Here is a 26,484-nt window from a genome sequence, read left to right on the forward strand (position 1 = left end):
AAACCCAGAGTTCCTTCTTTTTTTTTTTGAAGTAAAAGAGTTCCTTCTTTTTAATCCCAGGTCCCAGGCCAGGCTCTCCCCACCGGCGATAGGGAGAGACGACGCCACAAGAAAACAACAAGAAATCCGCCGCGGAATTCCGGATTAAAATAAGGTTCGTTCTCTTGCTCCCTGATGTCACACGCGCTGCCTGTCTCCAATTCTTTTTTTTTCCTTTCCTGCAAAATTTATGCTCATGCTCACCCTGCTCGAGCGAGACCATATGCGCATATATAAAAGGCTTTCGTGCCTGATTGCTTGCTTCCCCTCGCCAGGCTTCCTTTTTATTCTTCTGCGCTGTTCTCTTGTGAGGAGGAGAGGAGAGAGGGCTGCGCTGGGCAGCAAATGCTTAGCTCAGGACATCAGGTAGGGTTCTTGGTGCCTAGGTTCGTCTTGCTCTGTTTGACTGTTGCTGTTCCCGTGCCTTGATCTTGGAGCGGTTCTTGATCTGGGGCGCGAGAACCGAGAAGAACTCACAATTGCGTTCTTGCTTATTGCTGCATTGTTGCATATATAAACCCTGTGGCAAACTGCTGGGAGACTGGAGATAATGCTGGGCGATGAGCGTATCTTTAGTTCTTTACTCGATTTATTTAATGTTGCTCTGGCGATATTTTTTTTGGGGAGATTTCTCGTTCTTGTATCAGCTCGATCCATCCGTCTGTGCTCATTTTCTTTCAGCAACGGCTGTTGCAAGTTCTGTGTTTCTCATTTTACCTTTGTTTCCTCACCCGTCAGTGGTAAAGTGAATGGAATTTTCTTAGCTCACGGGTTCTCATCTTTTGGGCGCTGCCCTTTTGGATGCTTTTGTTGTGTGATTCCGAGAACAAAAAGTTTGGAATCTTTGAATTGGTTTCGGCCCAAATGATGGCTGCTAGAGCTTGCACTGTCAGCTTCCTCCCTTTCCCCTCTGCTCCCGGTCTTTCCATTCTGGTGCTGCTCTGCTTTTTACCTTCACTGCCATTTTTCTGTTGCTCAGATGGGAGTATAGGTGGTTTTGTGATATTACTAGATCTGCCTTTTTATTTTTTATTTGTTTTATTTATGCATTTTAAAGATTTTCCAGAGAATCCATCCTCGCAGCAAGACTTTAAGCAGCATAACATGTTTAACCTATTAGTGGTATGATGACTCTGAGTTGTTCAACTACTTACTGGTTCTGCATTCGTCTCCACCCATGCCGAGTTGTTCATTTTACTAAATTGGAGTATGTTTTTTTTGCTTGAGATATTTCAACAACATATTGGGATTTTCAGTTTTGAGACGCAGAGGAGTACTGTGGCAGAACAACCTGAATTATCCCGGCTCAAGTGCGCTGGCCATCACCATAAAGGCAACACCGACACAAATGCACTTCAAACGGAACAATTCTTGGTCTGTCGGGTAACGTCCCGATACAACCACCGGTTCTCAGATCGAACAAGCATACCCCACACAAAGGCGAGTTCAGAGATATTACAACCACATATTTTACAACACAAGCACAATAGTTATTACAAACCAGTTCAAAGCACTATTACAGAACCAGACTTAGTAAAACAGTTATACAAGCCATAACTTTAAGTCCAGAGTTTGAAAAGTAGCGGAAAGAGAACACGGCGGCTACAACACGTCGCAAAAGTATACCAAGCTAGCCCAAGCAAGGTATCACTCGTCAGGGTCATTGCCGGTCGAAGACGGATCCCACTCTACGGGCCAGCCATGAGGCAAAGAGCAGGGCCAAGACAGACTAGCGATCTGGTCCTCAAAACTCATACCTGAAAAAGATTTCAACAGCAAGATTGAGTATTCTAATACTCAGCAAGACTTAACCGTCAACGGGTATACATAGCCCACCTAATTAGAATATGCAGGGTTCTGTGAGGCTCTGGTTTTACTTTTGCTGAAAAGCAATAAAGAGTAGGTCCTTATTTTCAAATTTTAGCTTCCAAGATTCTAATTGATTAACCATTCTATGTAAGCAACTACTATTCAACCATGGTAGAACTTTAAGCAAATATCAAGGTTGATCATAATAATGTTGCTCTTATTACTCTGTGTGGCAAAGAGATCAAGCAGTCCCAAACCGTGAGAAGCGGACGATTCGAATCGAATTTGTTAACCTGGCCAGGCAGATCTAACACACACGTTTGGAACACCGTCGGGTCGTGCCCAAACAACTGTTTACCTTTCTTTCTGGCTTGTGGATAGGGTCACTCTCCCCGACTACAGGGCACCAACCTCGTCCCTTGTAGCCGCGGTGTTGCGCAACATAAACAAAATAAAACCTATCTCTAAGAGAGAGTGAAAGGTATATCCACTCCCCGGTCCAATCGGCTACTAGGCTTACCGCGTACCATATTTACGGCATGTGGCTAGTACGTTCAAAAACTTAACCAACACTACCACACACCGCGACCTTAGCAAGTTCATCAACACAGACCAGGTCTCACACAAGGTCATGATATCGAACACGACCCCGTCCGTCGTCCTTATATTGATAGCAGAAAGTAAACAAGCAATTCCTATAGAGCTCGCGAGTGACAGGCAATCACTCGACTTTTACCAGTCCTATAAGCTTAGCGATTATTCGAACTCGGGTCTAGTGTTCGGTACATAGGTTCATAGAATCATGCATCTAGGGTTTCAATTCAAATCCTAAGAATTATAAATGCACAAGTAAGTAATAACGATAAATTGTAATAATTTGAAATATAGGTTATGTCCGGGGCTTGCTTTCTCGGTAGTCGCTAGCTAGGTTAGCTTTGGGATCTTCCGGACTTTGGTCCGGTGCTTCAGTCAATATAGCAGCGTTCACCTGGGCTTCGGGATCACCTTCTTCGGGCTCCGGGATCAACTCGTATGTCCCGTCCGCTAGAACAGTCGTATCTATATGTGATGCAAGAACAGTATTACCACAACCACATATATTTCAAGATAAAGTTGTAGTCTACAATTAGCAACACAACTTAATATATGGGCAATCGTTTATAGAGTAGTAACTTAACATGTCATACTACACAAAACAACATGATTAACCTCACCAAACAACTTGATTATCTACATAAAGTAAGGTTTAGCTAGTACACATAACATATAAAGCATGGTTTGCTAATAAATGAGTAACTCAGGACCTAAATAACATTTAAAATTAGTAAAATTACTTCAAACAGGAAGTATAAAGAACAATCTATCATGTAAATTTCATTCCAAAACATGCAGCCATTTATTCATAAAAATCATTTATTCAGACAACACCTAGATCAAGATTGAATTCTTCAGAACAAACTACAACACTTATGAAGCCCAAAATTTTTCAGAACAGACTTCATATGCTTATGAACACCTCATAAATTTTTCAGAATTTATCTAGGCATAAAACTGAAGTAATAAATTAGACAAAAATAAACTACATATGATAAAACTAATTAGTACAGGTAGTTCTATACTGATTCTGGATCCTAAATTTTACATACATGGATATATGACCAAAGTAGAGTTACACAAAAATTCTCAGAATTTTCTAAGCAAGGAAACTATTTATCATAATTAAAGCCTACTTTACAAGCATTAAATGAAAGAAATAGTTAAACAGAGCAAAAATTTCCCAAACTTGGGCAACATCAAGGTTTTAGTATCATATGATCATGGAAAAAGTTTCACACACAGAACTTTAGTATTTCCACTAGCACAAATAAATTAGCAAAACTAGTATGTTTAAGAATCTTGAAACTTTGACCTAGCTAATGATGTCAAAAAGGTTTCAAATTTTTACCAGATGCTAACAACAAAGCAAGACATAAGCTAGCAAAAAACCACATACAGTTACTGAGTAGAACTCATGAAACAAATAAAGTCTACTATTTCTATGCTATTTCTTGGATTAAAATACAGACAAAAACTGAAGATGTGCATGTAACAAACTTTGTAGATCTTGTAACAAGGATTCCAAAACATTTGGATTTGCATTTTTCTGAGTTTTCTACGAATTTCTAGGTATTTTCAAAGTTCAGCCTAAAAACAAAAGGAAAAGGTTTGAAATCTTGCAGACAGGACCCTAGAAATCTAAAACTAATTGCAGGGACGCCCCTGGTCGGAGTCAGAGTAGGGGAGCGGGTGTGGACCGGCCGAATCCGGCGACGGCGATCGCCGGCGGCGAGGGTGGAGGGGCGTGGGAGCGAGAGGAAGTCAAGGCGCACCTAACGGTGTGCTTGGACGGGTCTGGGATGGTCGGAGGAGCCGGGTCCGCGGCGAGCAGAGCGGCGGCGGAGGTTCAACGGCGGCGGCGGTGGTTCAACGGCGGCGAGGGTGCTCCGGTGAGTTCTGGTCGATGAGAAGTAGCTCGCTAGCTGCGCGAGGATGAGGTGGAGCTGGTGGCAGGGTTAGCTCGGGCGGAGTGACCTTGGAGAGGCGGATCGACGGTGAGCTTTGAGGCTCGCCGGCGTTCGGTGGGCGGCGGAGGTGTTCCGGGGTCTGGGGTCGGGGAAATGGCGAAAGGGCGAGGGGGTTCTTGTAGTGCCGATGCGCGCAAGAGATAGGGCTCTGTCCCGAGCTCTCCACGGCGACGGCGAGGTGGCGGCCGGCGGTGGTCTTCTGGGCACGTGGCGGAGCAAGGATACTCCAGCGCAAGGGTAGAGGGCGGTGGAGGAGGGTCGGGCGCGACGCGTGGGCGGCCAGCGCAAGCAGGAGGTGGCCTCCCGGCAAGCCCCGAGCGGCGGCGGCGCTGAACAGCGGCGGCGACAAGGAAAGCAGAGAAGCAGGCAGGAGGAAGGAGAAGCTGGACCTAACTGCAATTTCAAAAAGTTCAGGGACCCTATTGTAAAACAAAGATAACTTTTAATCTAGGGCTCAGATGGAAAAGTGCCCAACATGAAAGTTGCTCAATTCTTCAAGATCTACAACTTTGATGTTGTGCAAAAATTGATTTGACAAAAGATTGAAGAGTTATTTTGAAAACATAAGAAGGATTTTGAATTCAAAGGACTTTTGTCTTTTCCAAGGCAATTTCACATCAAATCTAGGCTGAAATGTAAATTTTGCTGCCATGTAATGATTACATTGAATTTTTCAAATAAACCCTCCACAAAAGCAATATTCACCCATCCTATTCAAATTAAGTTATAGAAAGGACCTTACATTAAATCATAATTACACATTTGACCTTATAATTTTGCAATAAGGTCCTTGAACAAGTAAAATGAGCACATGATGCATACAATAAATGCAATTCTATTGTGCAGACACCTAGGGTGTCACAAGTACTGTCCTTTATATAAATGATCATATTTGGGCAGTTCTTTGTAGCCAAACAGCTGGAAGCTGTAGTTCCAATAACCTAAAATTTGATAGCCTAACTATCTATCTTCTATTTACTAGCAGTTTACTAAAAGGTCTTCACAGCTTCCATATCAGTTATTTAGTAGTGTTGTATACGCTGCATACGCCATTTCTTTTCTCAATCCATACAAATATGATTTTTTTTCTGTATTTCCATGCATGGTAGAACTGTTGTTGGCTGATGTTTTATATTAAGCAATATAACCGCACATAATGAAAATGTCTGCTTGAACTAGTACATAAGGCAGCTCTTCATTTTCTTTACAGATTTTGAACAAGTTCTTCATTTTCAAACGTTTTAAAAGTCAGTTGGACATGGCCTTCTGGAATTCTTCGCTAAACTTTGCTATCCTGCTCTTCTTCAATAGGTGTGTTAGATTGGAAGTTCAAACGATAACTTGCTTTAAGGTTCAAGAGCAAACGAAGACATGGAGAGGGAAGTCATGGCCTCCTACGAAACCAAGAAAAACTGCGAAGTTAGGGTATTTGAGAGTTCATACGAGATGGCAACAGATCTGGCAGAGTTTATTTCACAAATTTCTGAAATTTCTGTTAAGGAAAGAGGATACTTTGTTATTGCTCTCTCCGGAGGGCCTCTTACCAGACATATGCGGTAATGCTGTATCCACATCATTTTCACATTAACTAACATATCAGTTTTCCGTTTCTGGAGGAAGCAACAAATCTATAACTCTGTATGTATATTCATGTATCTGTCTCTGAAGTCTCAACTGCTTTTTTCTTAAAAAGGAAGCTCTGTGAAGTACCATACAACAAGACCCTTGATTGGTCTAAATGGTACGTCTTCTGGGCTGAAGAACGTGCAGTAGCAAAGAACCATTCAGAAAGTAACTACAAATTAACAAAGGAAGAATTTCTCTCCAAGGTATATCACCTTAGTATACGGCGTTCACTTATTTTTCACGCATTGAATTTACAAATCACAGCAGTTTTTTCTATTTCGCAGAGCTCAACTATGTAGCAACTTTCATTTTTCTTATCTTTTACTTCAATTGATCTTGCTTTGCTTCCAACACAATCATATCAAATTATTTATGAGTTCTTGTTGGTAAAGATTTTTTCTAGCATGGGCTATTAGTAAAGTCAACAGCTTTGGTTAGTTTCACAGATACAGCTAACAGACAGAAGTTGGGTTGGTTTTGAACTTCCATCAAGTCCTATTCATGGATTAAATATTCCGATTATGCCCCTCCATTATTATGAGGAATAACATTTTTTCCAGTCCTGGTCGTCATAAATAATATAAAAAATTAACAAACGTCTAGTCCAAGAATATTTTAGTTTGGTGTTTTGGTGACCAGAGGTGTAAATTTACTTGAAGATGCTTTTGATGCTTATTTGGCTATTTGTTGATAGGGAATGATGTGATTTCTTAAATAACAGAAAGGAACTGTTTGCAGTACTAATCTAATTATGAAAACAATGCAGGTTAATATCACAATAGCACAATATTAATATGACATTCAGAGGCAGTGCTGATTTTTCTGCTTTTTTATCTTAAAATATATACCTATTGACTTTTGCTGGTACTAGCACGTGCTAAGGTGTAGATATTCATAAATTAACAGATAGAGTTCAGCAATGGGTAAACATATGAGGCTGAGTTTAAACTGAAAGTGACATGGTAAAAGGTTAGCATAGTATACTTTGTCTAGTTGCCAGTAGGAAGCAGGAAATTTTCTGCAACAGTAATTTTTTCTTCAGACTAAGATCTGGTAGGGGACCATTCCTGTTAAGTCTTAATACGAAAATGCTTGGCCTCGGATTCAACTTTGTTCTGAACCAAGTAACTTATCTTTCGTCTTTCTCACATCCATTTTTAGTTGCATCAAATGCATCGGGATAACACCAAAATGATGTCAATCATTGTGCTTAGATCTGGTACTACAATCTGTTTGGAAATGTAGCTACAATGTTCTGTAAGTTAAAATATAGCTATTTAATTATCTATTTTTCTAAAATATTAGGGTCGTAGATCCTGTTCATTGGTCAGCTTATTTGTTGATGTATCATGGAAGCTGTTCTTTGTCTGACGTATGCTTTTATTTGACTTTGGATGTGGCCTACTCTGTAGTCTGTACAGCTCATGCGAAATCCTTTTCTGAATAATTAAGCTGCATTAAGGTTGCCTACCTACTTATTCTTTCAACTACTCAAGCTGCATTAAGGTTGCCTACCTACTTATTCTTTCAACTACTCTCGGAGTGCCTGCTGCTTACCACATCTTCACATATCTTTCAACCCCGCAAAAAATTCTTCACACATCTTTTTATTGTATGCCCAACAATTGTTATCAGGTTTAAAGCTTATCCATATGGCTACACTTTATCAGGATAGGATTGTTGTTTGTCAGTGGATATCATACAGGACTAGCATGATAGTGAACTCAAGGAGCTTACATCAAATTTGGATTGCCCTTCTTACTTGAAAATTGCTTTTCATCCTCATCTGATCACACTGTGCCGCTCATAGGTCTTGGATATGAATGGCTGGTTAAAATAGGCACATGTGTATTAAAGTCTTTTTTTTCTGGGAACATGCAGGAGGGCATATTAAAGCCTTTAGAATATGGAGGCTACAATTGGGTTGTGTAAACTGTAAACAACTAGCGATGTTTCACCGAACATATCTACTGTCGTATTGAAATAATATGCAATATTTATCCACCTTTCTGACCGCATTTACATCTAGTACATGGATCCTGTATATCTGTTTGTTTTGATTAGCTCACGTGCACAAGCATTCGTTGTAGGTTCGAGCATGGCTTGGATTGTTTTCTCGTAAGACTGTTATGAACCACTACAACTTATCTGCTCCCCCTTTCCACCCACTGGGTTAACCCTGAGGCACATCTGAATGACTTGTAGGTGCCTATTCTTAATGGTCATGTCTACTCCATCAACGACAACGCAACGGTGGAAGAGGCAGCAACTGACTATGAATTTGTCATCAGGCAGCTGGTCAAGATTCGAACAGTTGGTGTCTCGGAGAGCAACGACTGTCCCAAATTTGACCTCATTCTTCTGAACATTGGTCCTGATGGTCACGTAGCCTCATTGTTCCCCAATCATCCAGCTCTTGAGCTGAAAGATGACTGGGTCACCTACGTCACCGACTCTCCAGAGCCTCCGCCTGAGAGGATTACCTTCACTCTTCCCGTGATAAACTCGGCGTCGAACATCGCCATTGTTGCCACTGGAGAAGACAAGGCAAAAGCTGTGTCTTTTGCCATTTCCGACTGTAACGAAGGCCTAGGTGCGACATCAGTACCTGCTAGGATGGTTCAGCCAACGGACGGGAAGTTGGTATGGTTTCTGGATGAGGCGGCTGCCTCATCTCTTGAGGCTGGGAATGATGCTTACGAGCACCAGTACTGAGAGTCAGACAAGCGTCGAAGCTGGACATCCTTTTTTTTTTTTTGGCTGTGAATGAAGAACTCATGTAGTTGATGGGTTACTTTGGACGGAAGAAGTTTTGGGCTGGGATTTTCTGAGAAATCGAAAAATTTCCATGTCTTGTGCTATTGGATCTGGCCAAGAATGATGCAGCATGTGCTTTTTATGTCGAGATCTGAAGTACCAGAGTAGCCAAAGTTCTTTCTAGAAAAAAGAGTAGCTAAGTTGGACTGTTGGTCATATGATACCGTTTAGTGTGGCATCACCATCAGTACGTTTTTATCTCAGTTGATTGAAATTAGATTCCATAAATACTAGTTGAATGCCCGTGCGTTGCAACGGGTGTTAAAATTTTTTCATGACGATCTAGTCTCTAGCACCTTTTCGTCAACCAAATGGGGCTCTTGCTATGCACGGCAGGCATTCGTCAAGTAATTTCCCTACTATACCAATCTTGACTATTGAATATCAATGTGGCTTCATATTCCAAATGAGAGACAAACTCAATTTTAGAACACTTTCCGCACCTCCAAATGAGACAGACAGACTCAATTTTTCAGAACATCAATATTTATTTTAGAACAATCTCATTCTTGTAGCACATACATGCTGTATTCCGGACCCCCAGAATGAGTGAGACAAACCCAAATTTTTAGGATATTAATATTTATATCAGAACAACCACTTTTACTAACACATCCAGAATTGAACAATATGATAACTACTGTAATTGGTATGGAAATGCACAATTTTATAACTACACACTATACATCGAAATATTTCCAGAACTGCAGCAAATGGAATCCAGTATATACAGTACTGGCTTGGCTGTACAACATGACAGCATCATCTTTCCATCAAGTTTCCGAATCCTGTGAATGGGTTTCCCTGTCAACCATCCATATGGTCCTTTGATCCCTACAAAAATGATTAAACAGGACACCAAGTAGTTATGTCCTCGAACTAAAGGTGCTAAATGACCCATATTTGCTTAATCCAGTATTCAGAAATTCTAGCCTATTAGGACTTGCATGATTTTGATTTCTATCAATGATCCGACTGAATATTTGGTCTTTGTGAGACATAGCGACATTAACACGGTGCTTTATTCTGCAGTTAACCTTCCACAAGCTAGGGAATCAATTGAAACTGCATCCAAAAGGGAACATATTACCAGAAATAAATCGTATCTTCACTCACCAACGGCAATAATCATACAGAGGCGGAGGCATACGAGATCTGCAGAGCGGAACACAGCGGCGGCGGCGGATCACACAGGTGGATGTGACGGTGAAGAAATGGATCCAAGCATAGGATATCATCCTAGTCCTAGGTGAATGGAGTGAAACACGGCGGCGGGGGAGATGAGAATACGAGATAACCTGCGGTGGCGGCGGTGGCAGTACACGAGAGAGGCTCCTGCAGGGAGCTGAGCCAAGCCTGCTGGCCTGCTGGGCACCTAGAAATCGACCTGTGCTTGGAGCTTGGATTGGAGGAGCCAAGCAGATCAAGGTGCAGGGCCTGCGACTGATGGTCTAGGTGGACAGGTGGCATGCATCTGAACCAGGGTTGCAAAGGAGCAGGTTTGCATCCCGTCCCACCAAATTTTTTTCCCAGGGTACAAGAAGCAGAATAGTTAAAATCTTGCAGGAAACAACTAAAAGATCAGAATCAATATGGTCTCCATCATGCCCGTGTGTTGTTACGGGATCCGAATTTATTTAGTGCAATAATAGGAGCATGAAAAAAAAACATATTTTGAAATCACAAGATGAAATAAGCATTTGCAAAAAAGGCTTCGCAAATGAAAAAAGCTAATGAAAAAACAATTTTCTGTATTACTATTTTGAAGCAGAATGGAAATTATTTGCATTCTTTCTGATAGAACCAGGAGATCAAACAAAATCTAATTGTAACCATTCAATTATCAATTTAGCTACCTGACAGAACTACTTATGTAAAAAGTTGAGATGAATCCCTACAACAAAATAAAAGTGATGTAGCAGACTATATCTTGCATGTAGATACTGACCCGCAATTAGACTCCTTGGAGGAAGCGGACGGGCATATAGACTCGCTGCGCCACTCCTGGGAAAACTATAGAACTGACAAATTGCCACTTAGTCAACAACATTAGTGATTCCATCTAGCAATTTTATCTTGGCAAGAAATTAAACACTTTATATGAATACGACATGAAACCAAAGTATTATAACTTTTCCTCAAAAAATTAATCTGCATATGCAATTACTAAAATATTCTATAGCACAACATATCCATAAATTCTACTTGCTTGAAATCAAATAGCTTAATTTTACAGTAGAAATTTCTTTAAGCAATTAGCATTAACGCACATATAGCATTAACTTCCTAGAAAAGAAATGTACACAGATTAGCTGGCACTAAAAGCACTAAGGAAGCATTGGAACACATAGCATGTTGTTACTGCCATACTGTTGTATGAAGGGGAAAATAAACTCAGTAGGCAACAAAACACAGAAACAATGTTATTGCTTTGCATGCCATTGCAACCCAGATTTATCCAACATGTTTCATGTGATCTAAAGTAACGTATTACAAGTTGTCTCGTGCAAAAAGATAGTTCATGAATTTCTGGAACTGTAATCTCATTCTAGCATTCTGGCATGTTCCTTGCATTTACCCAGTTCAAAAAATCTATCCATTCTGGCATTTAGCGGCGAACAACAGATGGATCGAGAAGCTAGAGGAGAAACAGGTTGAATCCACAATACACACCTGCAGCCTTGATAAGGTGAACCTTCACATGTTGATGAGCGTGTTTGATGTGCTGCTTCGTACTCCCCATTGATAACGGCTGAATAACAGTGCTGGCTTCCCAGTAGCCTCGGAGTGCAGCAAATGAATTTGAGTAACAAATTCTTTACAGATCTAATTTGTCAGCAAATCCTTGAGTGCGGCAAATGAATTTGTCGGCAAATCGGAGACACTAAAATTTGTCAGTACAAATCGTTCAGATGGAAATTCTTTTACTGATCAAATTAAGCGTTGAAACGAATTCAGATCTCAAATAATATCAGAACATTGCCTCCTTACCAGCAAAGATCTGAAAGCTCAAAGAACATCAAGCTGTGATGGTCTCGGTGGTTCCACCACATGTGAACAACTGTGCGCTGCAAGGAACCACAACCAACCAGGTCAGGACACAAACTTGCGATCGACGAATAAACACGAAGGCCTGTTGGGAAGCGGGTGCGCGCGGCTGTCATCGCAGATGGCTAGCAGGAGAGTGGGGGCGTCACACCAGGACTACGACGTCCTGGAGGGAGTGAGGAGGTCGTGGAGGAAAGGAGGCATGGGATCGACCTGGCCCGTCACCTTCTGCGGGGCCCGCGGCGCGATCCGCGGGATCCGCAGCTGCTGCAGGAGTCGCGGTGTTGGCGGCTTTGCAACAGGGCACGGGGCGTGCTATCCAGGGCGGCGGCGGATCCGCGGACTCCGTGGCCGCGGCGGGAGTCGAGGCGCATCCGCAGACCGCAGCGCCCCCCGGAGCGCAGGGGAGGGCGGAGGAACCCGGAGCTCGCGGGGGCCGCAGAGAGCGGGGAGGCCGGAGGCGCCCGGCGCGCTCGGAGGAGGGCGAGCGTCGCGCGTGGGGCAGGCCGGGGGCGGCTTGATGGTGGTGTCGGTGAGCTTTGGGGAGGGCGATTTTGGCGAGCGGTGATCCGGGAATATAATGCGGTCGAGATAGTCGGCGAGGGCGGTGGGAGGGAGTGGCGCAAGGGCGATGGAGAGGAGGTGAGCCGGCGGCCAGGCAGAGCTAGGGCCGGGCGAGGGCGTGGGGGGAAGCGACGCGAGGGGGCGTCGATTTGGGAGGCGAAGGGCGACGCGGGAGCGGCGGCGTCGCCGCGAGACGGGGAGGGCGACGCCGCCGCAAGGAGGACGGCGGCGCGAGGAGGAGCGCGAGACGGGGAGGGGGAACTGCCGATGCGGGACTGCCCTTTTTGCCCAAGCGGCGGGGCAGACTAACGGTCTCACGGAGGAGCCCGAGGCTGACGCACGCGAGTGTGGACAAAACTTCGTTTTTTTAGGTAGCAGAACATGTGTTTTTTTTCTCTGTTTGGTTTTTGGCGTACTAGAAAACTTTGACTGTTAATTACGGTGTTAAATAAAATCAGTTTACAAAATTAGTTTCAAAACTCCTGTCCTAGGAACTCTGAAGAATACGAGGCCTTTGGGCGCGTGATTAGAGAATGGTTACTGTAACACCACTTGTGACATCCTGAAAATTCACTAAACAAATCATGCGCTAAGTTGTTTTTCGTTGAGCTCGACTCCCCTTAAACCCTGAACCCAAGTCCCAGAGATTCTCTTGAACAACCCGACACCCGGTTTCAATTTGCGTTCCATCCATTTTTCTTCTATCCGACGCGATGCGCCGCGACCGGACGCCGCGAATCCCGCCCCCTCCTTTTTCCTCTCTCCCCTCCGACCGCGTGCCCCACCTCCCGCGGCCGCACGCCCCGCGTGGCCGACCGCGGCCGCAGTCGCCGCTGGCGCGCACCACCCCCCCTCCTCCTTTCTCCTTTCCCTCTCTCTCCCAATTTCTTTTTTTTCTCTATTCTTTTTCCCATTTCTTTTTCTCTTTTTTTTCCTTTCTCTTTTCTCTCTCCTTCCTTCCTTTCTCCCTCCTCTGCCTCGCTCCCGAGCCGCACCCCGCGCCACCCCTCACTCCCTGCTCCCTCTCCGGCCTGCCCCGCCCCCCCTGGCCGCGACGCCGCCACGCCACGGCCGCCAGCTCGCGCTCCACCCACTCCCCGCGCTCACACGCTGCTCCCCACGCACGCCTACGCGTGCGCACCCACGCACACCCGCGCGCGCTCGACGCACCGGGGCACACCGAGCGGCGCACGCTCGCCCGACTCGGCGCCGCCGCGCACGCGCGAGCGCCCCTGCACCTCGGCCACCTCCACCACGCCGCGCACCACCCAACCCTGCCGCACGTCTCGCCTCGTGGGCGCGCACGCGCACTGCTGCCCTCGCCGCGCCAGGCGCTGCTGCGCGCACGAGCTCGCTGCCCCGCTTGGCGCCGCTCGCGCGCACGCGCCGCACCGCCTTGCCCTGCACGCCACGACGCGGCCACCTGACCGGCGCCCCGCCATCACCGCCCCGCCGCACGCCGCGACGCCCGTCGCTGGCGTCTCGCCCCGGCCCCGCTCGCCCTGTGCCCACGTGCAGCCGCCGCGCCGCGCGACGCCTAGCAGCAGTGCCGCCGCAGAACCGCCGCCTCGCCGCTCGCGCCGCCGCTGTGCCGAACAGCGCCTCCCCCACGTGCTCGACGTCGGCCTCGGCGCCCACGCCCTCGCCGCACGCCGCGTCGCGACGAAGGAACGCCATTAATGGCCGCCGCAGAACTCGCGACGCCGGCCACCTACCCCACCTCTCCACCGGCCTAATCCGGCTATAAAAGGCCCCCACGACGTCGCCGTCCCTCCCCAAACCCGGCCGCCACTCCCAGCACCCCTCCCTGCTTCCCTAGCACCGCCACCAGAGCCGCCAAGCGCCGCCGCCGCCTGCCCTCGTGAAGCCGCCGCCTCACTCCACCATAGCCCGAGCTAGGTAGGGGAATCGGAGCTCCTCCCTCCCCTCTCCCTTTTCTCTCTCTCCCCGGTCGCCGCCGTCGCCCAGGCTGCCCGAATCGGGCCGCCGCCGGCGAGCCGACGCCCCTCCCCTGTTCTGCGATGGGAGGGAGGGGATGAGTGGTCATTTTGCGTTTAGGCCCTCCCTCTCCTCCCAATCTAATAAGGACCCTTTTTCCATTATAACCCTTTTTTCCAAAAACACCCTCCCTGTTCTCATATTTTGCAAACAAACCCTCCATTATTCAAACTTAATAATAACCAGACCCCTACACTATTCTAATAAGCCCAAATATTCTTAGAAAATCATAAACAGGCCCCGGGTTCTCCCGAATTAATTACAAATAGGCCCCTGACCCCTTAACCGACCCACAAACCCTTATAAAACCCATCATTTCATGTAACAAACGACCTCTGTTCAACCCGAAACTTCACCACGCCTCTCATAACTAAGTCTTGGCCATGCCTTTAGGAAACCATTCAAAGATGTTACTTCTATCTCCGTATTTTATGCGTTTCCGATTCGAGCTCAACGATAGGTCTTTGTATTGATTGGATGCTTGTTTGTGTGTGCTGAAGACCGCGGAGTGAACGAAGGAGAGCCCGTCAACGAGCAGTTCTGTGAGCAGGAGAACGAGGACCAGTTCCGCGACCCCGATCCCGAAGGACAGGACTTCCCCGAAGGCTACGAAGACGGCAAGTTCAATCCCATCCTTTGATGCATGTTTCTGTCCTAGTTTTTATGAACACAACCCAATGGCCTGTTTTATAAAGTTGCATATGTTTTACTTGCATGAAAACACGGTTGGATAGCCACCCCTTGATTTGTGTTGACCATTCCTTGACCACCTAGATTAATGTCTGATTTTGCTTGGACGTTAATCGATATTAGAACGCTTAGGACTCTACTCATAATATAATTTATTTGATAAAGAAAATGTGTGCGTGTGGGAAGGGAATAAAATGTGGATTTTCGAAAGATGAGTATGGGCGAGATGGACGGCATTTCTGCGTGATTTGCCGATTGGTGTGCTTGTGCCTGTGTGGCAAGGCAAAGAAGGGAGATATCCATCTTGTCGCGTCTAAGGACCGAGTTGGTGTGTCATCTCACCTAACTCCACTATCGTGCAAACCACTCGACCGTTGTATGGGCAACGACGTAGCATAAATCCCACTAGTTGGTGTGGTAGCCATCAGGAGAGCTGAGAGCAACGGGTGACTAAGGAAAGGGATAAGCCCTGAGCGACTTATGCCCGGTTATACCTGAGTGAACGGTCGATGACCCCTTGGTGCATCCCGTGATGGCTAGTCAGGCTTAGCTATGGTGGGTAATGGCTATGTTGGGATCTACACCGACACGACGGTGTTCGAGTTGTGGTATCCTACTTGTGGGCAAAGTTGCACACCTCTGCAGAGCTATGAATCTATTCGAATAGTCCGTGCCCACGGTATTGGGCGAGTTACGGTGTGGTCACATAACTAGTGTTTCTTTGGGATGGGCTGGTGTGAGTTGTTTTGGATTTGTGTCCGGCCGTTGTGCCGTGTGCTACGACGGACGGGGAGTCCGGTGGCAGATTTAAGATGTGAATTCCGTGTCGCTACAAAAACCGGTTTTCTAAAGGGACTTTCTTTAAAATCAACCCTGCTTAAAATATCGTTTTTCTGCAAATTAAACCATAACCTTACCCTTGATTTACCTATGCATATTATCCTGTTTTAACCCCTCCGTGGGTGTGGCTGGACTTGCTGAGTACGTTTGTACTCACCCCATTCTCACTTTTTACAGAAGAAGACCCAGACTTCGTTCCAGACGACGCCGAGTAGGGTTATCGTTCTACACCCAACCTTGCTTGTGGTACCGGCCCTGTCGAGATGCCTCCGCTGTCGCAGTACTCTGAGCCCGTAGTAGACCCTATGTGGTTTGCGGTCTGGTGTTATGTTGTAGCTTGGTTAATAATTATTATCATCTGTATCGAGTGTCCGCCAAGGTTTGTAAGGTTTTGAACCATCTGATGTAATAAATGTGGCATCAGCCTCCTGGGACTGATGTTTTGTATCACATTTAAGTCTTCTCTTATGAGGGGACGCTTCACCACTGTAGCCAATTATCGATTAATTACTGTCATTAGATTCGTCACAAAAAATTACACTCATGTCTAAAAAAATTTTACAAATAAATTTTATTTAGCACTTCATGCATACGAGATTTCTTTCTCGAAAAACGTATACGCTGGGATCTAGCGCGATCCAAAGAGCCTTTTAGCAGGTAGCAGTATTTTTGCTGGACACGTCGCCATGTCGGTCGGAACCCTGAGCCCAGATGCATCTTAATTAACGTTGCCCTCTGGCTTCAGTTTTAGCGCCCTCTCTCGATCTATTAACGTCGAGTATTTCATAGATGCCATTTGCGACATTTTCGAGTACCTGTAGCCGTAGGTGCTGTGTATGTTCGTCCGGGGGCTTTTATGTATCTCGTGAAAAATGGCTAAGCAACTCACCTATAAAACTCATTTAACATTACATTCAATATTTTACTGGAAAACAATGTTAAATTAGTATTTCGAAAATGTTTAACTACTATTTTAAAAATGTTGAATTAATTGTTTGCAAATGTTGAACCCCACCTTCTTCTCCGACGCCAACGAGGCGGCGATGCGAGCGCAGCAGCGGAGTGGGCGGTGGGCGGCGGCGGAGCAAGCACGCGGCGCGCTGTGCGGGCGGCGGTGCTCGGAGCAGGCGGCGGCGCGCAGCAGGCGAGCGGCACAGGCGCGTGGGGCCGCGCGGGCGCGCAGGACAGTGGCGGCGGCGGCGCGCAGCGGGCGAGCGGCGCAGACGCGCGGGGCCGGCGGGGAGCGCGGAGCAGGCCACGGCGTCGGTGCAGGCGCGCAGAGCGGCGGCGGTGGTCGGGCGAGCAGAGCAGTTGAGAGAGAAAAGTTAGGTTTAGAGTGGATCCAAAGGTTATTATTGTTTTGCACGAATCTCAAACAATGAAAGGTGGGGAATAAAAAATCTTAGGTAGCGTTTGGATGTTTGTATTCCAGGCTTGGAATTGGCATTGGCATTGCCAGCCCTAAATACCAGCTGTTTGGGTGGTTTGGAATTCGGAATTAGAATTCCAACCCAATACCAAGCGATATTCATCGCACGGGAACTCACTTGCCCCCAATACCGAGCCGGACCCCTTCGTATTCGCTGGCATTGTTCTCTCCGTCGTCTCCCGCATCTTCGTCGCATTCTCTTCCTCTCCACCGCCCCTCCTGAGGTCTCTCTCCGGCGAGCCGCCCCGCCCCCCTCCAGCAAGCTGTGCTGCCCTTCCTGCGGCCCTCCTCCGCCGCCCCCTCCCCTTCCTTCTCTCTGGGTAGCCGCGCCGCCCCTCCCCTTCCTCCTCTCAGGAGATTCACCTCGTCAGGGGCTCCCCAGGCGGACCGACGGAGAACTGGAGGCCCACGCGTCCGCCTCCTCGCCAGGGCTCCTCGTCGGGGATGGGGAAGAAGAGTGCTGGTCCGCGTGCACGGCTCCTTGACGGCGCGGAGCAGGAAGGGGCGTAACAGCTCTGGCGTGGAGAAGAACGGGAGAGGTGAGGCGACGGCGCGGTGGTGGGCGGAGGCGGAGTCACGAGTCTGCTTCTCTCTTTTAGCTGGTGTGTGCATCCAATTCTCAATTCGATGGTGTATGCATCCAAACACGATTTGGTATTTTTCATCTCGTCAAATTCCATCCACCAATTTCATCTCCATTAAAAAAAACATTGGTATTAAACCCAATGCCAAAGCTAGTCAGATTTGACATTTAGCCCAATTCAATACCAAGCCTTTCAATGTTTACATCCAAACATAGCCTTATAATTTTTCGTGTTCATCCTCGCTGCAAACGGGCCACAATAATAAATCTTACAGGTTTCTCCATGGGCCATGGGCTGGCATAGGCCAAACTGAAACTAGAGAGATCTGGGTGGGAATGATCACTTTCGAGATAGGGGCAAGATATGTGTTTTTATTAGTTAACTGATTTATTTTACTCATTAATTGTGATTTCTTCGACAAACTAGGTAAAGCCGAGCTATTTGAAAATCCTACAGAAACACTATGCTGCTATTTCAATGAAAGAGTCCATCCTTTTTCTACATTACACACTTTATGTTCAAACATATACGAAACATTTTATTTGAAAGAATAAAATGTCGTCAAACTATAAGTATAGCAGTTTATAATTAGATAACCATATTGATCTATAGTAGATATAAATGGTAGAGTATATCGTGACAATACACTATACTGCCAAAAGCTGGCAGTAGTATATTCTTACGTATCCCCCGACCAGAATAAAAGCTAGCAAGATGAAAAGACGAAAGACCCCATGCGCCACTTCCCAAACCCACGGCCGGAGACCCCCGCCCAGAGCACGGGAGCGATGCTCGAAAGTTGAAACACCCTCTCTCTGCATCGCTGCAGCGGCTTGTTTGGTTAGTTTTGATGGAAATATTTTACAACTTTGACTATTAATTAGAAATATTAAATTAAATTTAATTACAAAACACCTCAACAACTATAGATACTGTAGTAATACTGTAGCCAATAAAGACTTTGATGCATGATTAGAGGATGATTAAAGCTTAGTCACTGCAGCATTACTGTATCTAATTATATATTAATTAGGCTCATTAGATTCGGCTCGTAAAATTACATTTATCTATAAAATTTTTTAAAAATAAATTATATTTAGTACTTCATGTATACAAAATTCTCTTTTGCCGAAAAATTCACTGCACAAACCAGGCCAGCCTTTCAGCGTTCGCCCTCCCTCCGTCCCTCGCCGCTCGCCCACCCTCCGTCCGCCGCCGCGCATCCTCCGTTTCACCCCCTTGGTGCAGATCCACCGCCTCGGGTTCCGGATCTAGCCGATGGATAGCTCCGACGGTGACGGCTTCAACGGAGGCGCCTTCGATGGCAACCAAGACGTCCCCGACGGATTAGGTCCCCGGCCCGCCGCCTCCCATCCATTTGGCGGATCCAGCAGCACCAATCCCGCCCACGCGTTCGCCGGCAACGCGTGGCCGGACATGGACGCCTACATGGCTACATCAATTCGGGCCAGGAGGTGCACGCAATGCCGCCCCCTCCCTCCATTCCAGTCCCATCTCAGACGACAGGCACCAGGCCCGGCTTCCAGGCGCCTTGCACGGTCGCTGCACCAGGAGGAGGTGCAGGGACGGGCGCACACTTCCACGGAGGAGGTGCAGGTGCAGCGACGGACGGTCAGGTCCAGGGACGAGGTGCAGGCCGTCGTCCCTGGGGCCAGAGGGGCCGGAGTGCGGGGACATCGTTTGTGCCTGCTGCGGCTACTCTGATTGAGGGGGACTCCACAGATGAAGAGGAAGCCGATGAGGAAGGTGAGCAGCTCGCCCCGCTCAGCACCAGCACCCCTCGCTCCAACGCTAGGAAAAGAGCCAGCAGTACAAGCACCACAGCCCGCGGCCCAAGCAAAAGGTCCAAAATTCCAGCAGTTAGGTCAGCGGACAGCATCATGACCCACCGCAATAAGCTTATGAGTAAAAGGAATGCGCTCATACAAGACCTGCGGCGAAAAAGGGAGGAAATGGAAGAAGCTGCCCGCACTGAGCACAGGACGAGGGTCCAGAAAGTCCACCAGCTGGCAGCGGACTTGGGTGTCAGTAGAGTCGACAGCACACTTGTTTCGCGGAGTAATGCGCATAGTGGAGAATGACAATAGTATGGAGCTGTTCTTTATCACCTCTGATGCAGGAAGGCGCATCATGATCGAGCACTACTCGACGGTCAGCAACTAGACCCTCCTAAATTATTTGCACTATCATTAGTGTTTGAACTATGTCTGTGTTTAGAAGATTTGCGTTTGAACTATGCCTGTTTTTATTGAACTAAGTGGCTATGAACTATGGCTAAATTGGAATTAAATATTCATGCATGGATGGGCTGATTTGAATTATTTTTCAGCTATATGTCTGGAGGTGATTTGCATTAACGAGTATGGGCTGATTTGAATTAGTGTTCAGCTATATGATGGTGCTGATAAATTGTTGGTCTTTATTTGTTTTCGTAGGCTGCTGTGACATCAACAACTACAAGCCATAGCAATAACAGTTGGGATGATAGTTTCTTCGATCTTCTTGAACTTTGCTTTGAAGATGAAGACGAGGACGCCTTCTTCTACGCTATGTATGAATATGCTGTGCATGCTGAAAAGCATTTGAGTAGAGCACTGTGCAGGCAACCTCAGATGACCGGTTTGGAATGGGTACAGAGGAACTTGGGGGATAGGAAGTCCTGTTACAGCATGTTTAGAATGAGCCCAGATATGTTTCATAGCCTTCATTCCCTGCTGGTACAATCTTATGGCCTCAAATCTAGTACGAAATCCACCTCGATTGAGGCTCTAGGGATGTTTCTTTGGATGCTTGGGGCCCCTCAATCATGTAGGCAAGCTGAGGATTAGATTTGAGTGGTCATTGGGGACAGTTAGCAGCATGTTCACCAAAGTTTTGAAGAGTGTGGTAAAGCTTGCTGCCGACATCATAAAGCCTGTGGACCCACAATTCAGCACAATGCATCCTAGACTAGGGAACCGTATGTTCTTTCCCTACTTCAATAATTGCATAGGGGCCATCGATGGAACTCATGTACCGTGTGTGGTGCCGAAGAATCTGTTCATGCAGCATTTGAGTCAGAAGGGGATGACCACACAAAATGTTATGGTTGCCTGTGACTTTGACATGAGGTTTACATTTGTGCTTAGTGGATGGCCTGGATCTGTTCATGATACGAGACCCTTCAATGATGCAATGACAACATATAGCCATGTGTTTCCACATCCACCAGCAGGTAAAGTTGCAATCTGGAAGTTCATTTGCCAATGGTACTTTTAGTTACTGACACTAACTCATCCATTTTGGTGCAGGGAAGTATTACCTAGTGGACTCGGGGTATCGCAACCAGGTTGGATACCTAGCTCCTTACAAGGGAACAAAGTACCATCTGCAGGAGTATAGGAATGCCGCACCACCACAAGGTATGGAAGAGACCTTCAACTATGCACATTCTTCCCTTAGGAATGTCGTTGAGAGGTCTATTGGTGTGTTGAAAATGAAGTGGAGGATGCTGAAGGAGATACCTTGTTATGCACCGCAGAAGCAAAGCGAAATCATACAGGCAGCATGTGCATTGCATAATTTCGTTAGGAATAGTGGCTTACGGGATAGACACTTTGGTCGTTGTGACCGTGATGAGAACTTTGTGCCGCATCAAGCATTTGAGGATCAGCCGGAGACTGAAGAAGTGGAAGATGAACCGGACAGCATGAATGTGTTTCGGGATTCGATTGCGCTTGCTTTGTTTAACCGTAATTGAAAGTTTTGTTCGAACTGTGTATGCATGCATGAGGACATGGATGCGTGCTGTTTTGTTTGTGCAGAAAATGTGTATGCTAGAGAACTGTTTGTTTGTGGTTCAATGACGGTAATAGTGTTAATATCTGTTTTTGTGGCATTGTGATAAGGTGTGTGAGCTCACCAATTGCATGTTTGAGATTTGATAACAGCAACATGAGCATGCATGTTTATGCATGGAACAAGCAATGCTACCCAAATGAAGCATTAAATAAGGGAAAAAGAGGAAAGTTGTTGCTGCTGGCCAAAAAAATTTGGGAATTAAACACCACCCAAATTTTTTTGGGGTTCGAAGTTTTTGGGCTTCACCTGCCAATGGCAGATTTTTGGCTTTGGGCAACATTTTTTTTGCCAACTAAACGCAGCCTGACCAACAAGAAGGGCAAGAAGAAATAAATGTGAGGGAAGGAGGGGAGGAAAGGGGGGAGATTGCGGAAGGCAGGGCCAGGGAGAGGTTCTTTCTTCTTTGTGCTCTACTGTGTGAGCCATGGCGAGGCAGCTCCATTTCCTTGGCCTCGCCATTGCTCTGTTCGCCGGCATCTCTTCCGTGGCTCCACTGGCAGGTCAGTGACTCAGTGCTTCACCTGTTGGTGCTCCAATCTTAGTAAAACGTGGTAAATTTCTGCTCTGCTGGTGCGGGGGACTACTTAGTACGCGTGATTACCTTTGATTTGTTGTTCGATTTCCCATTTTTTTGTATGATTTTCGGTCAGTTCTTGGTCTTTATGTTTTATGGTAGTCTCATGATTCATGGGGTATGGAGAGAACTTTATTTTCCTTTGTTCGCTTCCTGCTCAGAATTTCCTTCCAAGTGGGAACAATTTGCCTTGATAAGAGTCGAGACATAGAGAGGCCTAGTGCCGTCACTTGAGGCTCCATAGTATTTTGGTTCATAAGGAGATTACATTTCTGAAGCTAGCACCACCAAGGTTTGATTTTTCAAGTACTTAAAAATGTGGCTGCGAGCCCGGGATAGAGCTTGTTTACTGTTCCATTACCAGCCAATCTAAGAAGGAATCCTGTCTGGGCACCTGTATCGCCATCTGTTAAAAGACATTAAAAGTTCCATCCCCTTTGGGCACTCAAGCAGCATTTACTACACACCAATGATGTCCTTAGATCATATACTGCTTTGATCATTCCGAATTCAGATGGCTAGTTTGATGTCAAAGGGGGCAGTAGCGGAACCAGGATTTCAGTTTAAGGTAGTCGTAACTAGTATATGTGTCCATATGATCTTTATTTTGTGCTAAAGTTTATTAAATTATTCATTAGTGAAAGAGAAAATCTCAAAATTTAGGGTAGTCCAAGACATATAGTGCTACCTATCTGGTTCCGCCACTGTCAAGGGGGACCATTTCTATGTCCTCTAAAATACTCAGGAAAAGTATTGCACAAGAGTTCTTCGTCGTTAGATAACTCTGGTGGTTGTGGTTATTAAACTCTGCAAAAGTTAAATGTGGTTCTTATATTCTCATCCAGAGGTCCATGTTATTTTCAGTGCAAAAGATGGTGTTGTTTCACCACTTCAATTTTCTCTGGTAACTATACACATGGATCATTGATGTGCCAGTTTTCACACCTTTTCTATTGTACAAAACAGTTACCTTCTGATCTTCAAGGGGGAGAAGAAAGATCATAGTTGGTATTCAAGGTCTGAAACTTACCTGACTCTATGCTTTATTTTTCTGCAGAAGCTTATGATCCTCTTGATCCAACTGGGAATATCACAATCAAATGGGATATCATGCAGTGGACTTCAGATGGCTATGTTGTAAGTACACTGTTATAGTATCACCCCACGAGTGAAAGATGCCCTCGGTTACCATGCCGAGACGTGACCAAACAACGCAAAGCCGAGCCCCTGGACGCAGAGCAGCGCAGCATAAGCGCTGGCCGACTGCCCTCGAACGGCGCGCCGCAAGGCAACCAGGGAAAGCAGGGCTGAGACCCTGAACGCGGGACAGTGCGGCAATAGCACCAGCTGCAGAGCAGCAGGCGCCATCATGGGTCTGGCCTGCTCAGCACGATAACGCGTCTCGTCCCCGGAACAAAACAAGAAGGGGCGCGCACCTCGGAGTACTTTTTCCGCAGGCGCACTACCCCGACCGACGAGTTGTCACGTCCGCCAGGCAAGCATCCGGATGCGGCTGGCGGGAGCGCAACGCCGATCGATCACATCAAGGGGTAAAATCGCCAAAATACTCTCTGGCTGAATCCCTTGACTCGACCACAGGCTCGGGGGCTACTGTCGGGTACCATGATTAGGGGCATGCTCCTAATCAGGGGACTAAAATCGCCCTAAAAACGCAAACACATGTTGGGCAACCGGGCTCACGAAGGCCTACAGCCTCTTTCCAATCTGGAAGAAAGGAAAGGACTCAAAGAAGCCCAACACGCGGTCCACTTACGCAGTGCGGCCCATCCACACCCCTGTCGGACCCGCGGGGTGATCTCTGCCTCGCTCAGGGCTCCCCGCCGAAGCCCTCGACCGCGCCCCGCGCCTCCGCCTCGCTCGAGGGTAGCGAGCCTGCCCTCGAGAAAGCAGAACGTCTCCGCCTCGCTCGAGGCCACCCCTCGACGGAAAGGACAAACGGCCCTTCCGTTCACCCGCCCGCCGTATGGAGGCATTAAATGCCAACCACTCCTCCACAACGCCCGGGCCAGACGGCGCCAGGCCGCCATTCCCCACAGTGGCTGTGACGGGAGTCTCGTCCGCCAACTTCGGTCACTGCTCCGCCATCCCGGACGCTGTGGCGACACTGTGGGAACCTGCGACGCAGTGCAAGACGTGCTCGGCACTGCTCCAGCTACTATACTGCCAACTCCCCGTACCTCCTTCATACTTTTTCTTCCGCGGAGCCCTCGAACGGCATGGGCACGACCCTCGGAAACGGCTCCGGCCTTGACCAGGACAAGACCCTGGCCTGTAGGACCCTCGGAACACCGCCACGCCACGCCTGGAGGATGGTACCCCCCACAGCAACGACCACGCCGCCCGCTGGAGCCGTCAGGACGCCGGCGCGATCTCCGCAAGACCAAGGACGATGCCTAGGATGACTGCCACGCCCGGCGCCATACCCCACAGTGTACTTCCCACAATGCTCGACCACCGCACCCCCGCGATTCGGGGAGAAGACGACGACTTCCATGATCCCCTGTGCATGTACACTGTCCCTCCTTGTGTCTATAAAAGGAGGAGGCGGGTTTTCCCTTAAGGGGTCGGCCCATTCGGTAGAACACAACGCTTAGCACTACTCACAGAGCACATACGCTCTTCTGAGCCCCGATATTATCACTCGCCTCAATCAACTCCCCCTCTAGCAGAGACTTGGGAGCTTCCCTCCATCTCTCGCCTCGCTTGTACCCCCTACTACAGGCACCCTCGGTGCAAGACAGTACAGTGCTCTCGCACACCTTTTTGCTGGACGTACGGCCCCACGGCCGGAACCAGGATAAATCCGTGTGTTACTGTGTTGCCTCTTGCATCAACATCTGGGACGAGGAACACGCAGCATCATCACTGGTTGGGTCCGGTCCGCCGGGTCAGGACACCGACAATTATGCTGTATGATAAAATATCTCTGGCCAATGGCTTACAGTCAGGTTTTGAATAGTGAACACCTGGTTTCTTCTTGCAGTGACATGGAACGTGACATGTACGTATTCACAATTTGTTGCTCAGCGGGCTCCAACCTGTTGTGTTTCGCTCTCATCATTCTACAATGACACGATAGTTAACTGGCCAAAATGTTCATGTGGCTGTCAGAATAATATTACCAGACCAGGAAGTTGTGTGGAGTAAGTACCATCCCTCCCTCCACAAAGTCTCTTAGACACCATATATACATTTTGCGCTTAACTTTCATTGTGTATGTACTACATCTGTAGGGGTAATTCACCTTATTTGGCTTCTGTCGTGAATGAACCAGGCAAGAGCAGCATGGCTCCTTTAGTACAATGCACGCCCCATATGTGCCCAATAAGAGTGCATTGGCATGTTAAGCTCAATTACAGGGAGTACTGGAGGGTGAAGATCACGGTTACAAATTGGAATTACAGGATGAACTACTCACAGTGGAACTTGGTAGTGCAACATCCAAATTTCGACAAAGTCACTACTATTTTCAGCTTCAACTACAAGTCTCTGAACCCCTATGGAGTAATAAGTCAGTATTTGTTGCACATTCCCGATCATTTTTGGCAATTCAATCTACAATGTTTTAGCTATTGACCTGTATATATGTTGCTGCAGATGATACTGGAATGCTGTGGGGTATCAAGCACTACAATGACTTGCTCATGGTGGCTGGGGCAGATGGAAATGTGCAATCTGAGCTTCTGTTCCGGAAGGACCCCTCGTCGTTCACTTTCGAGAAAGGCTGGGCATTTCCAAGGCGGATATACTTCAATGGCGGTTTGGGCAGCGATGCTGTTCTTATGGCTTCGTATGTAGTGACTATTGAAGGATCAGCTGATGTCTAGGCAACTGACAGAACTGGTGAACTGATTCTGATCTGCTTTGATTAGGATGTGAACTTGTGATCCTGCAAGCTGATCTGCTAACTGGTGATCCTGCTAACTAGTTCTGAAGGTTATTTGAGGCAGCACAACACTACCTCCCAAGTGAAACCTTGTGTGTGTGACTGAGCATTTATCTATCATATTGCTTCCGTCA

The 26,484-nt window shown here is 47.0% G+C and overlaps 2 protein-coding genes and 1 long non-coding RNA gene across 12 annotated transcripts; 2 read left to right on the top strand and 1 right to left on the bottom strand.

Annotated features, from left to right (window-relative positions):
* LOC120652052 (probable 6-phosphogluconolactonase 1) lies at positions 1-9,130 on the top strand. 3 transcript variants are annotated; one of them, XM_039929747.1, is made up of 6 exons: positions 1-154; positions 315-405; positions 1,296-1,479; positions 5,724-5,968; positions 6,106-6,241; positions 8,244-9,130. In XM_039929747.1, the coding sequence occupies exons 4-6, from the start codon at positions 5,784-5,786 to the stop codon at positions 8,751-8,753; spliced, it is 831 nt and encodes a 276-aa protein (XP_039785681.1). In that variant the 5' UTR covers positions 1-154; positions 315-405; positions 1,296-1,479; positions 5,724-5,783; the 3' UTR covers positions 8,754-9,130. The 3 variants fall into 3 exon arrangements, with proteins under 3 accessions (XP_039785681.1, XP_039785679.1, XP_039785680.1); XM_039929745.1 differs by lacking the exon at positions 1,296-1,479; XM_039929746.1 differs by lacking the exons at positions 315-405; positions 1,296-1,479.
* Positions 9,131-9,323: 193 nt separating this feature from the next.
* LOC120652053 lies at positions 9,324-12,793 on the bottom strand. 8 transcript variants are annotated; one of them, XR_005666433.1, is made up of 3 exons: positions 12,129-12,793; positions 11,847-11,923; positions 9,324-11,699 (listed from the first exon to the last, which is right to left on the bottom strand). It is a non-coding gene; the product is annotated as an uncharacterized LOC120652053 (long non-coding RNA). The 8 variants fall into 8 exon arrangements; XR_005666431.1 differs by having other exon boundaries at positions 12,117-12,790; XR_005666429.1 differs by having other exon boundaries at positions 9,324-11,739; positions 12,129-12,783.
* Positions 12,794-19,136: 6,343 nt separating this feature from the next.
* On the top strand, positions 19,137-26,467 carry LOC120648094 (COBRA-like protein 2). Its single transcript, XM_039924854.1, has 8 exons — positions 19,137-20,180; positions 20,465-21,243; positions 21,320-22,369; positions 23,501-23,597; positions 24,617-24,678; positions 25,424-25,607; positions 25,698-25,975; positions 26,062-26,467. The coding sequence occupies exons 3-8, from the start codon at positions 22,294-22,296 to the stop codon at positions 26,289-26,291; spliced, it is 927 nt and encodes a 308-aa protein (XP_039780788.1). The 5' UTR covers positions 19,137-20,180; positions 20,465-21,243; positions 21,320-22,293; the 3' UTR covers positions 26,292-26,467.
* The last annotated feature ends 17 nt before the right edge of the window (positions 26,468-26,484 follow it).

The sequence above is a fragment of the Panicum virgatum genome, chromosome 9K (assembly GCF_016808335.1).
Source record: "Panicum virgatum strain AP13 chromosome 9K, P.virgatum_v5, whole genome shotgun sequence".
NCBI lineage: Eukaryota > Viridiplantae > Streptophyta > Magnoliopsida > Poales > Poaceae > Panicum > Panicum virgatum.